This window comes from Psittacula echo, assembly GCF_963264785.1.
Source record: "Psittacula echo genome assembly, chromosome: Z".
In the NCBI taxonomy this organism is placed as follows: Eukaryota; Metazoa; Chordata; class Aves; order Psittaciformes; family Psittacidae; genus Psittacula; species Psittacula echo.
The window spans coordinates 93,493,409-93,506,347 of NC_137742.1; the positions used below are offsets into that span (position 1 = coordinate 93,493,409).

General features: G+C 35.8%; 1 protein-coding gene across 9 annotated transcripts in view; it reads left to right on the forward strand.

Annotated features, from left to right (window-relative positions):
- The window catches only part of DPY19L3 (dpy-19 like C-mannosyltransferase 3), a 33,637-nt gene that overhangs the window by 16,998 nt on the left and 3,700 nt on the right, over window positions 1-12,939 (forward strand). For 6 of the 9 annotated variants that reach the window (XM_080638631.1, XM_080638628.1, XM_080638632.1 and 3 more), the window contains 7 exons: window positions 17-175; window positions 1,665-1,787; window positions 2,142-2,253; window positions 2,818-2,874; window positions 5,840-5,922; window positions 11,650-11,782; window positions 12,537-12,695. In XM_080638631.1, coding sequence (XP_080494757.1) covers window positions 17-175; window positions 1,665-1,787; window positions 2,142-2,253; window positions 2,818-2,874; window positions 5,840-5,922; window positions 11,650-11,782; window positions 12,537-12,695 — 826 coding nt within the window. The other 3 variants (XR_013958826.1, XM_080638634.1, XM_080638635.1) reach the window with 3 other exon arrangements.

A 12,939-nucleotide genomic window follows, 5' to 3' on the forward strand; every position in this document is an offset into this window, starting at 1 on the left:
ATTCTTTTTTCTTTAGAGATTTTGATGCTAACCTGTATCTTTGTGAAGAAGCTTTTGGTTTACTACCATTAAATACTTTTTCAAGACTCTCGGATACATTACTTTTTTACATCTACGTATTTGTTCTCTTATTTATGACGGTAGCAGCTGTAATTGTTGCCTTTCGGAACCTCAGGTAAAATACATTCTTAAAATAATTCACATTTTTTATCAATTTTCTTTTCAACAGGCTAAGGAAGTCGCAGTTTTATACAGCAGAATAGAGTATTACTTTCCACAGGTACTAGGGAAAAACAGTAGGGCATGTAATAGAGAGATCATGCAAAATAAGTATTAAAGCTAAAAATGTAAAGGATGTAATGAGGCTGAACAAGGAAACATTCTTCCCTAGATTCCTTTTATTTGCTGTTTAAGTTTTGCAGTATGTGTAGAGTTGGTTGGATTTTGGTGGTGAGAGGGGAAGCAGGGAAAGGGTGTCTTTATAGAAAACAGTGTTAGTTTATTTTGTTCATCCCATTTTCCCTGAGCAAAGCACTCACAATGAAGGATTTCCCTGGTGGTACACTCAGAGTGCCCAGAAATGAACTAGGATGGTCTGTACTGAACTTGCATCATCTGCGTGAAGAAGCAGAAGTGGTAGACTGCTCCCAGTTCCTCTGGCTGATCTGTAGGTCTTGGAAGTATTTACAGAACACCAGAAGAAAATTAGTCCTGAACTGCTATTTTTTTTTTTTTTTTAAAAAAAGGTTCATTATAGACCTCTCAGTTTTGCATTTACAACCTGGGCAAAAGCTAGGATGAATGATAGACAACTTGATTAATTCAAGGAGTTGCAAGGCATATCACTTAACTAATGCCACTCATTCTAGATTTTATGGAGAACAAGATAAACAGGGAAGAGAGACAGGGGAAGGGAGAGGGAGAAGATCCAAGACATGCTGAAACTATGTTATGTTGGTTATGAAGTCATAGCTATCTGTAAGGCATTTTGGTACTATTCAACCAGCCACTTAAAAAAAACTTAGTGCATCAATCAGTTTTAAAACCAAAGTGCTCTGCAGCTCTTATTTTCTGTAATTCTAGATATAATCCGAAATATTACCCTGATTTTTAACACTGCCCAGGTATCTCAGTTGTGCCTCATGTGAAAGCAAAAAACTCACACTTTTGAGCAGTTTTTGTTTTTTGATCAGCCCTTTACATACATTCACAAGACTGGCCACCTCAAGCTAGTCCTTTCAGCAGTTTTTTTTTCTGTAAATTTACTTCCAATTTATGGCTGTAATACCAGCACAACCTCACAAAACAGTTAAGTTCTTCACTCTCATCAAAAGCCCTGTGAAGCCTGTGGGAGTAACTGCTTCAAGCAATAAACCAACCATACCTTTCTGTATACAATTTTATCTTATTCTAAACCAGCTCATTTACATCCATTGCATTTCCAGAAAACTAGACATGAAAATAAATACATGATGCTGCATCAAATTGGTGCTATCGGGCTTAATTGCATAACTGATACAATAGAACATTTTATCTTCCATATGTGAACTGGTAGCAGTACTATTACTCATTAGCATCAGAACGATTAAATACATTTTAAAATTCAGACGACTCTATGAAATGCAAACTTAATATAACACTTCTTATATCTTCTGTTTAATTAGTGGTTCAAATCAAGTCCAGTTGATGGAAAAAATGGGCAAATGCACAATAACATTGAAGCCTGATGCTGCTTACAACTTGATTCACACAGTTCTTTTTGGATGTCTGGCATTAAGCACAATGAGGTATGGTTTTGGGGAGTTTTTAATTCTACTGAAGGCTTTTTAGATGATTGAGTATAGTTTTATAAAAATCTAAAATATGCTGACCGCAAACTGATCATGATTCTCTCTTTCCCTGGTGCGTTTCTGCTTGTAGACTGAGGCATTTCCCAAAATTCTGCCAGAAGTAATGTTTTGAAGTTTGGGAGCAGAGATGTTCTCAAAAGCACATAACAAAGTGCAAAAGTCTTTCAATCAGTTATTTCAGAGTCCTAAAAGTCCAAGACAACTGTGTTCAGAATTTCTCTTAACTGTTCTCATTAACACAGCTTAGCAGAGCTCCAGATGATCAGTAAAAACTTGTCTGTCTTCTTCCAGAATGAAGTACCTCTGGACATCCCACATGTGTGTATTTGCATCTTTTGGCCTGTGCAGTACGGAAGTATGGAAACTTGTCCTGAAGTGTATTCATCTCTACACATCACAGAGGGTTAGCACTATACTTACAGCATTTCATGATATATGGGTTTGCTCCATAACTAAACCAAATCACGACTCAGAATTCTAAGACATCTGAAATGAATTTTGTTTGTAGTCCTCCTAAACTGGATATCTCTGAAGTACATATGTATAAATTTAGTAAGTGAAATGTATTTTCTAGTGGTTTATATATTAAACAATTCCATTTGAATACACTAGATGGCAATGTAGATGTGGCAATGAGAAATAACCACAATTTTACTACAAAAGTCTTAGTCACCATATTAAGAAATCAGCAGCAATCTGGTAAGACCTTTACAGCCTGTTATACTGAATGATACAGTGTTTTCCACTTTGTAGAAGATAGTATATAGATATAAATCCATCATTTGTGATGGGTCTGTGATAAGGGTTTTACTTGAAAACAAAATCAGAACAAAGTCTTAAAATTAAAACTGTAAATTCCACCACATGATAAATATGTCAGGTATCTACATTAAAAATCAAGTCTATCCAAATAAGTGTATCATCAAAATAATCAATTTTTTTCGTTTGGTTTTTTGCGATTTCTTAGATGCACGTGATGAAATATTCCATACCAATAATTACATTAGTATACATTTCATATAAGGTAAGACCATTTTTTGCCTGCCTGTTCTGGCTTTTTTTACTTATGTGGAATTTTCCTTTTCTCACAGAGGGATGTTGTTTTGTAAATAATTGCACACAAGATTTTTGGCTGAATTTTAAAAATTGGGATAACCTACCTGAAGTGGAAGTATTTTTATGTATATGAAATTGTATGTAAAGGATCAGTTGGACTCATTTGATCTAAAGTAGTTGTTCATAGATACAAATGTTTGTCTGATTATGTATGTAAGTTATCAGGTGTTACTTAAATGCAGTTTTCAGAAATGTAAGTTGTCTGTTTGGGTTTTCACCCTGCAGATAAGATGCAGATTGTTAAATTGTGTAATGATTCATTGTAGGAGCAGAAATAATCATAACATACTACATGTTATGTGCTGTGCCTCATCCCATGTATTTTAAAGTACAGAATTGTTAAACTTGTCAAGTACTTTTGTTGTCTTCATGTCTCAGAAACAAATTTTATGGTCAAGTGTTTAAATGTACATACATAAAATATATTTAAAATATTAACGTATACAAGATTATTAGTCTTTCAGTCTGTCATAGCAGTGAGACTTAGAACATTAACTTAATGGACAGACCATTCTTTTAATATGTATTTACCAAGGTTGAAAACTCAGACTCCACTTCAGTGGAGAATTTATTTCTGCAATACCTAGTGTGAGATGAGAATACTTCTGTTAAATAATTGCCTTCAGGGAAAACCCAAAGTGAATTTCATTATCAAAATTAAAAAGGCAATAGTAAAGCAGTTAAGAAAGCTGCTAGTGGAGTTCACTCTGAAAGTCTGTTTCCCCCTGTAAGACAGTGAAATTGAAATTCAAGAAAGACTGTAAGAGTTTGTTCAGTGAACTTACAGTGAGGTGGTCCACTTAAATTTTCTTGTTACTCTGTTTTTAGAGGAGTTTTTAGTTTGTTTGGGGTTTTTTTTTCCATTAGTGTGCTGGTTAGGGAAGTCATTTACCTTTTTTATCATCTCTAAAAATAATAGAAATAATGCCATTTCTTTTTACATGGGTAATGCCAATAGCATGACATTCTGATAGATAGTCTCATGTGAGAGATCAACTAGGAAGAATTTTCATCCCACTCTTCATGAGCAGATAGGAAGTTCCTAAATCAGATTAAATTCTGAAGTCAGCTGAAGTCACTGATTTTCATAGGCTTTAGATCAGGGATTAGTCGTGCTCAGTCTGCCTCAAAAGCATCATTTTTGTGTTTCTTCTAAATATAGGAAATAATTTTTATTGACATTAAAAATATCATTTTTCAAAATGTTCAGTGGGAATAAAGAAATACTTCCCCACTCAGCGTTTTTTATTGTCTTAAGTCATTTTTTGCAATTCAGCTGCCAAGGAAGTGGATATCTTTGTGCCTTTGTCTCTTCTCAAAAGCTGCAAGAGTTAGTGAGCCTTTTGATTCATTCTGAGACTTTACAGGCTCATTTCACAACTGCTTAATTTACTTATCTCTTAAGTGTTCTGAGAAGCAGAAATGTCTATTATAGTACTACTGCCTCAAACTGTAAGGTTGTGATATTGCCATGGCTATATTTTAGGTGTTTCTCAGTCTATCAACTAGTATTACTTTAACAAATGTATCAAGTAAACAGAAAAACTAATAAGTATCTGAATTGGCCCAGTTATATCCTCTGCTCCCCAGACCTCCTACCTAATACAATTTTAGGGAAAGAATGCATGTTTTCACTAAGTAGCTCAGCAGCATCACATTCAAATTCCTTCTGATCTCCTGGATGAATATTATCTAAATTGAATGAGTTTAGATTATCAGGCATGTTTTCTCACACTTTTCTGTGACATTTCACTTTGCAAGCCAGCAATCTTGTTATCTAAAGAATGTAGGTTTGGAATAGGTTCACCATAACATCCTCTGTAATAAAGACTCATGCAAAGCAATCGGCCATTAGTATTGTCATTATCTCTCTTAATTGCTCCTTCTTTGCCCTTGACTATTCACTAGCTTAAACAACAATAAACCCTTAAATAAATCTTTGTTCTGTTAGCTTTGAGGGGGGGTAGGGCTAAGCTTTTCAGAAATCAGTTTCAATCCTCCAGATATGATTTATGTATTCTTGGTCTTCAGTAAATTTTGAAATGCTTTCTGTCCACCTCCCTTTTTTCCCCCAGTAGCCTATTGGATGTTGACATTCAGTCACACTTTTATTTTTTATCTTTAGTGGTTCTCTTTTATTTCAAAGTTCGGAAATGCCATTCATGGCACCTACAGCACATCTGATGATTTTAACTTCTGATACGGATTTCCTAGCGGTTTAGCGTCTGGTTTGGATTTTTTTTTATTCTTTTTTTTTTTATTATTATTAAGTTGTTGTAAGTTGCCTCTCAAAACTTAATGTTAATTCCTGGGGTGTTTCCTTCTCCTGTAATTACAGGCATTATTTAATGGCTTGGGCCTTACATATTGAGCTGTTACATGATGCCTTTTTATCTTGTTCCTTAAAGCTTGGTCTGCCAAGAAAAGACTTAAAACATTTGCATTCACCCTGTAGTCCAGGGAACTGAAATGGTTCACCTGTAAAGTAGATATAATGCACAACACTCATATTCAATGGCAACTTTCAGTTTCCCATCGATTTTAAGAAACACACTGATCTTTATTAATAGAGTTCTGGAAACCTCCAATGAGAAGTGCTTCTGAGAAAAGCTGTTCCTCTCAGGTTCCCCACAGCAGGTACTTCTGTTCCTTCTGGTCTGCCACATGACCAGATCTCAAACTCTAAAATGGTGTATTCATACTGCAATGACAGCCACCAAACCTTCATAAGAAGGGTGGATACACTTATGTTTTGCAGCTTATCCATGAGCTGGACAAGATCAGTTATCAGCTAAGAGGAAATAATGTTTCATCATCCAGGACTTGGTTTTGATCATTCTGTCTTCAGTTGCTTTGTTTTGTTTTCATTATAGTTCTGGCCAGGAATAATGGATGAACTGTCAGAGCTGAGAGAATTCTATGACCCAGACACTGTGGAGCTGATGAACTGGATTAAGTAAGAGGATTTTTTCTCTATTTAAGTTAAAGGCTATTTGTGTAGATCTAATGTTCTTAGTTATAGTGTCCTCCTTATTTGTCACAGCTCATCAGTGAACTCTGGTGACCCATGGAGATAGTTAAGGATGGATGGGCTATCAAGAGGTTAGCTATTAATGGCTGTGGAGAACAGCTGCATGCAAAGGCCCCCAGGCTGCTCTGTTCTGATTCAGTATCATGCTGCTGTATTGCATATGTATCAGGGAACCAGCTGACTACATTTTCTCCCACAAGTACACGTAGTTTTTCCACCTGAAAGAGGACAATTTGGAGATGTCAAGCTTCCTCTATCATATTATAGCTACCTCTTTACATTAATAGACCTTGGCAGTGAAATAATTTAATTTTTACACCCCACCCCATGTATAGTTGTGGGGCTGGAAAATCTGTACTCTATAGTCTGTTTCTTGAAGTTTAAAAAAATCTCTATTATTCATATTTGCCAGAATTAATTCCAACATATGTTCTAAATTGTAAACAAAATATTTGTAATTGAACTTGCCACAGCTAAGCATAGGTGCAAAGTCCCTTTCAGGAGTATGAGTTAATCATTCCAACCCTACCTCATCACTTCTGCTTTCTCACAGAACATAGGAAGGTATTTTTAGGTGGAAACAGTTTGGAATACTGCTTTTAGAGGATATCCTGAGAAAAAGGGCCAGGTAGGTTGTTCTCTGAAGGATTGTGAATTTAAGGGATATGTTCTCTATTAACGTACAGTAACCACTAAAACCTTTCAGATTAAGTTCTGAACAGAGATATTCCTGGAATGTGTATTTATTTGGAACCCTGACAAACTTGCATGTTCTGGAGGAAAACATTCTGAAATTAAATCTGAATTTACTACATTTAACATTCAACTAGTTGGAGTGTTTCCTTAGAGCCCTATATTCTGCTTTCATATGCAATGAGCTGCTGGGAGTCCAGTCACCCAGCCTATTCTACCTATAGCAATATATTTACAGTCCATAATGTTGTATTTCTTTAATCCATAAACTAGAAAGAGTAATTCAGAAGTAAAATATATTAGAAGTTTTCAATTACTTATTTTGACAGCAAGCCATGTCTTTCCCATAATTTAAAATATTTGCAGCCATATTGACACCTTTTTGTGACTAATGTTTATCAGCCACTTCCATTTAGCACTACTGTTTTATTAAAAGATGGTAAATGCCTGATAGTTCAGGTCTCCTGTGTACAATATGTAGAGTTATGTATAGATTTATACATAAAATATCCATGTGGAATTGTTCCCAGCCATAAACTGGATTTGACCTGATCCAATGAGAATAATTTTTTGTATGTTCTTAGTGCTGAGAATACTAAACTGGTGCTTGTCCTCTTTTCATTTTAAGTAATGACAGGTCATTACAGAGGGAAATTTTCTACTTAGAATTTATTGTGTTTAGAAATATTATTTGTGTAAAGAAGAGTTAATTACCTGTGCTTTAAATACAAGTCAACAAAATTTATGGTAAGTTTCTCGAAGTGGGACAGATTTTCTTAAGTTTTGATGTGTAAGAAAAATATTTTACTATTCTAACACTTGATAGTTATGCTGCAGTTAATGGTCTGTCAAGGCTGGTGCCAGGAACTAATAATTCATTATTAAAACTCAGTATGAGAAGCTCTAATTTGTCATATATAGCAGTGAATTAGGAATAACTCATCTGTCTTGCAATCTCTCCTCAAGAAGAAAACTTTTGTATCTGCTTAGATCTAAATGCATATTAAATGTCCAAATATACAATCTGAATAATAGCCAACTATTAGTCTGTCCACTGGGAAGTGGCTGCAGATGTATTTTTCACTCTTCCCCTTACTAGAATCACCAGAGTGTTTTCAGGAAGATATACTGGTTTAGATCTCTACAATAAAGTTACTGCATAATATGGCACTGCAGCTATTGCAGAGTGCAATTTTTACCTAATGGTCTTGTATGTCCCAGTCTCTTGCTTTTTCCTACCCACCACCTCATTTTCTTAGTTTTTTTTTTTTTTTTAAGGAAAAAAAAAAAAGTCAAGAAGGTCCTGCAGTGACCCAGGAATAGTTCACAGCTGTGTTCCCAGCTGGGAGGTACATTAAAATTCTTAGTTTTGGTCTTTCTCCCTAAGACAACAGGAACAACATGCTCATTTGTGAGATGGGGAAGAATATCAGTAGAATGAGCAAATCAATAGCGTGAACTTCCTTACCTGTTTACTTCTGGTAAGTGTTTAAGAAGCAATGTCTTCTGCCTTTAAAGGGGAAACCTGTCTAGAATTGTGGAATATTTCATTAGCAGTAACCAAAAATCATAGAACTTCTTGGAAATCTCAGAAAACAGCCAAAACAGTGGGAAAGTTAACTGAGACTGAGATTTGGCAGAGTCTGTGGGGGTAAAGAAGGCAAATTTTTATATTAGTGGAAACCCCACAAATTTCAAAAAAACTCTTAAGGTTACCAAAATGGAATACCCATGTTTCAATGGTGGTTCTTTCATTTAGTAATTTATATTAATGGCTGTATTTTAATTTCAAGACAGCTATAAATTTTAACTCTTCACTCTTACTTACATGCGTGATTTTCAAGGATAATCACACTGAAATCAACACATTCCAGACTTTAAAGGCAATACTACACTTTTTAAATTATTGTTCTTAAATTTTTCGGCTTATCCTTTGTCATTGACTGATTTGTCAGTAAAATTCAGGCATGAACTTGATAGTGCCTGAGACCTAGGCTTATACCAACTGTGTAGGTGCACTCCATTATGTGAACAAAATATGCATGCATAGAATTGAGGCTGGGACTAACAAAAATGCATCTTGTTGCTCTTTCTTTGTGGCTGTCGTTTTCCATTTTTCAATTTTCAGTCATTCCAAACCAGAGGGAAAAAAAAGAACCATGACAGTTTGACTGAATATGCTTTACTGCCTGTCATTTGCAGCTAAACCTGTAATACTTTAATATAGTATTCTGCAAATAAAAAGACCTTCTTTTAACGAAGAAAAAAAATCTAACATGGCATATTTGAGAATTCCTTTTCAGTATCTCTTTTTCCCAAACCCCTTTGCTTTGTAAAATCCCTATCACAAAAAGGCACTAGCGAAGGAATAATCTGAGATCTGTCAGAATTTGTGGCCTTGAAAGCAACTACAGAGTTCAACTTTGCAGGACTTTGACAAGAAATAGAGATTTTATTTCTAACAACATAACCTGTAATAGCAACATTGTAGGGCTTACTTAAAACCAACTCAAAATAATTCTTTACCAACTTAAAAGAAAGACTTACTACCACTTTTAGTGTTCAAGTAAGTTCCTGTAAAATCCTTTTAATTTTAATGAGTTATTCTTTAGTAGTCATATAATTCTCTAGATTCTTAAGTGTAGGTGAAGAAAAGCTTCATAGAACGTATTATAGTGCTTAGTTTACCCATTAGTTCAGCTGTAATTAACTTGTTGAAAGCTTGGGGCTCCAAAAATAAATGAGATTATTTGTTCAAAATGCCATCAGGTCTGCTCAGAATGGCATTTAAATTATATAATGTAAATCAGTTTGACCTGTAAGTCCTTGTCATTATTTAGTGACATTTCATACAGAATAAATTGTTTGCAGGTTGGGCAGTGTGGTATGGAGCTTGGCAGAAAGCTATAAAAACAAATTATCCTTTCATTTTTATACATCATTTGTTCAGACATTTGTAAAAATTGCTTCGTTTTTTATAATAGAGAGGTGTCATTCAGTGGTTTGAAGCACATTAACTGCCTTGTATACAGACCACAGCAGTTAGGGGCTGATTTGGTTAGGAGGGTTGGAGAAAGATGTTTGCATGAACTGTAGAAATCATCCCATACCAGAAAAATATTAGTTAAATTGTCACACCTTCTTCTGGTGGCTGTTGCAGAAGGTAAAGGCTCAATAACAGCCACCAGTTGAAGCTTTTTTAGGATGTAACTAAGGAGGGCAGACTTTGCATGAAACTCAGTGTCACCACCCAGCTTCCAAGCAGTGAAATCCAGTGCCAGGTTTGTGTCTTTGGCTGCTGGTGGTGGCATACGTTGGTGTGGGAGCCATCGGAGCTGGGCTTCTGCATTTCTGACAAGCATTTTCACAGCAAGTTATGGAAAAAGGGCACTGTCACAATTTCCTCTAGCTTTCCTTTGTAAGAAAAGAGGCTGCGGGCTCTTTTCTTGGGAATGGTTTGTCTTTGTTTTCTTGTGGTTTTCCCTTTGATACTTACGGGTTTGGTTTTTTTAAGAAAGTTTGATTCTGCACAGTGGCATTTCATTGGGTTCTTCAGGAGCCAGAGGTGCAGGACTGCCTTGGTAAGGCCAGGTCAGGAGATAAGTACTGCGAAGCATGGCAGAACTTGAGCTGATCTTGACCAAACACAGAAACAGACTTTTCATGCTACTAGTTTTATAAATTGCTGAAAAACTAGTCTATCGGTCAAGTTAAACTGGCCTATTAAAAATTTTCTTACTGTCTTTCCCAGATGAGATTAATGTACCAGTGCAAGAATTTTTAGGAAGGGTTTGCAATTATTAGTGCATTTGCTAAGCATAATCTCTTGCAAGGCAATAGTAAAATGTAATGCTTGTCTGAATATTTTCAAGCCAACCATGGAGCATAAAGAAGACTGAATATGCAGCTGCAGTTTCAAAAGGCTGCCTAAAGCACACCCCAGAGTGTCTCAGTTCTTTGACCACAGAGATAGGGGCCATATGGGCACATCTGTGGATGTCAACTATTCACAGTCCTTTCTAATTTCATTTTACTTGATTTAATGTATGCTTTCTGTTCTTTTAGTCTTCATAGGACGTTTCATGATGATATGCCTATTAAGTGCTGGAAAACACTCAAGCATACTATGAGCGTTTTAATTAACCTTATTATAGTAGTCTCATGATGCCCATCGTTTTTATTTTATCTTTTTGCTATGCCCTTCTATCATGTCTTTCCATATATTTTAGATTGGAAAATTGTTGGGGGGAAGGTTAGCAAAAAAATTATTTTTTCCTTGTGGGTATTTAAACAATCCTGAGATACCAAAACACTTACTTGGATAACAATTCTAGACACTGGCTTTGCATTTCAGATGAGATCACAGGCCCAGTAATTGACAGCGGTTCTACCTAGTACCTCATGCACCTCCTACTCTGCTTTTTGCAACTGGAGTGACTTTTGTTCCATAATTTCCCTCCCCCATTTGTCACAATAAGAGGATTAATGTCTCACATAGCAAAGTTTTTATTCCAAGTGAATGGTGAATGCCAGAACAGTCACAAGAAGTTTTAGCATTCAGATTAAATAATCCATTTTATATAGAATACCTTATATATCAAACAGAAATCTAAGTCACAGTAAGTTTCTTGAAACATGACAAGAACTAGGATATAGACATTTATAAAGACTCAGAGGCTATATAAACCCTAGAAATAATATAAAATATGAAAGTAGCTTGAAATTCTCAGGATGATGTTTCCTGATAGTGCACAGTAAATTTTTTATTTGCAGTTAGAGTACTACCATGATTTATCCACTTCATATTTGAAGAAAACACAGTTGCTTGAACAGTTTGCTCCCTGAATAGAGGAGAAGCAGAAAACTATTTTTTCAGTCTTTTTTTTCCTTCTGATCTGTAACAAGTAATGCAAAAATGCCCCTGCAGAGACTTCCTCAGCCTTATCACCATTTGTTTAGGTCAAACACTCCAAACACAGCAGTGTTTGCTGGGAGCATGCAGCTATTAGCAGGAGTCAAACTGTGCACTGGACGGACCCTAACTAATCACCCCCATTATGAGGATAAGAATCTGAGAGAGAGAACAAAACAGGTAAGAGTATTCTGATTCTTTAAGCTAATTCTTACCCAGAGCAGTGGCTTCATTCTAGAAAATGCATGCAATCTCTAGGCAGGTTGCAAATGAGATGTCACCATGTGCATTACTCACTGAACTAACTTATTTTCAGATACAGTTCCAGAATTTAACTTCTATAAAACTTGTACTTCGCGCATCTGCTAACTTGCTTCAGGCAGCTGGTGTATGTCAGAATAACTGTAACAAGGTACTAAAGCTAGTCCTAAGTGGGCTGTTTCAGGTGCTGTTGGCATTAATAGATCCTGCTGCCCAGATTTCTCTTGCTGCCCAGAGGAAACACAGCATTTCCTCATTTCCCTACTACTCCCTTCAGTTCCCAGACCAGTACATAACATTTTTATATAGAAACCACCTTGAGAAACTCCACACCAAGCAGAGGAAATGGTTGTGAACTATGCTTTCCTCTAATTTAGACATTCTGAATCTTTTACTGGCATCTACCAGTGCCTTTCTGCAGACACCACCACCATTCAGTGCTTTTGTAGTCAGCAGCACTACTATTGTGTATCCCAGTAGCAATAAAATAGAAACTCCAAGTGGCTGATGAATGAAGCATTTAGTTGTTATTATTTTAAAATATTTAATTCAAATCACATGGATTGGCAATCTCAGCTCGTTCTCTAGTTCAAGATAAAGGAATCATGAAAGAGCAGACAAAGAAATAATGGTAATGTTATGTATTTTACAGCTTAGTTTTCTTCTTCTATAGATTTATCAGATCTATGCCAAGAGATCCCCTGAAGATGTTTACAGAATACTGCGCTCCTTTGGCACAGACTACGTCATCCTAGAGGACAGCATTTGCTATGAAAGACGACACAGTAGAGGCTGTCGGTTACGTGACTTGCTTGACATAGCTAATGGCCATGTAAGTATTATGTACAAAAGTAATAAAAAAAATACATTTAATTTCTTTCTGAAATACAGTTACAATTTGAAGTAGCTTGCATGATTTTCACTTTTTGAGTGTAGGAAGTAAAATCTAATGGAGCCTTTAGACATTCTCAAAAATGGCCAAATTGAACACTGCTTGCTTTGGTGATAATTGATAACAAAAGAAGGAATTCAGGCTAGGCAAAGTAAGCCATCACTTCCTCGTGCTCCCGGTCAGC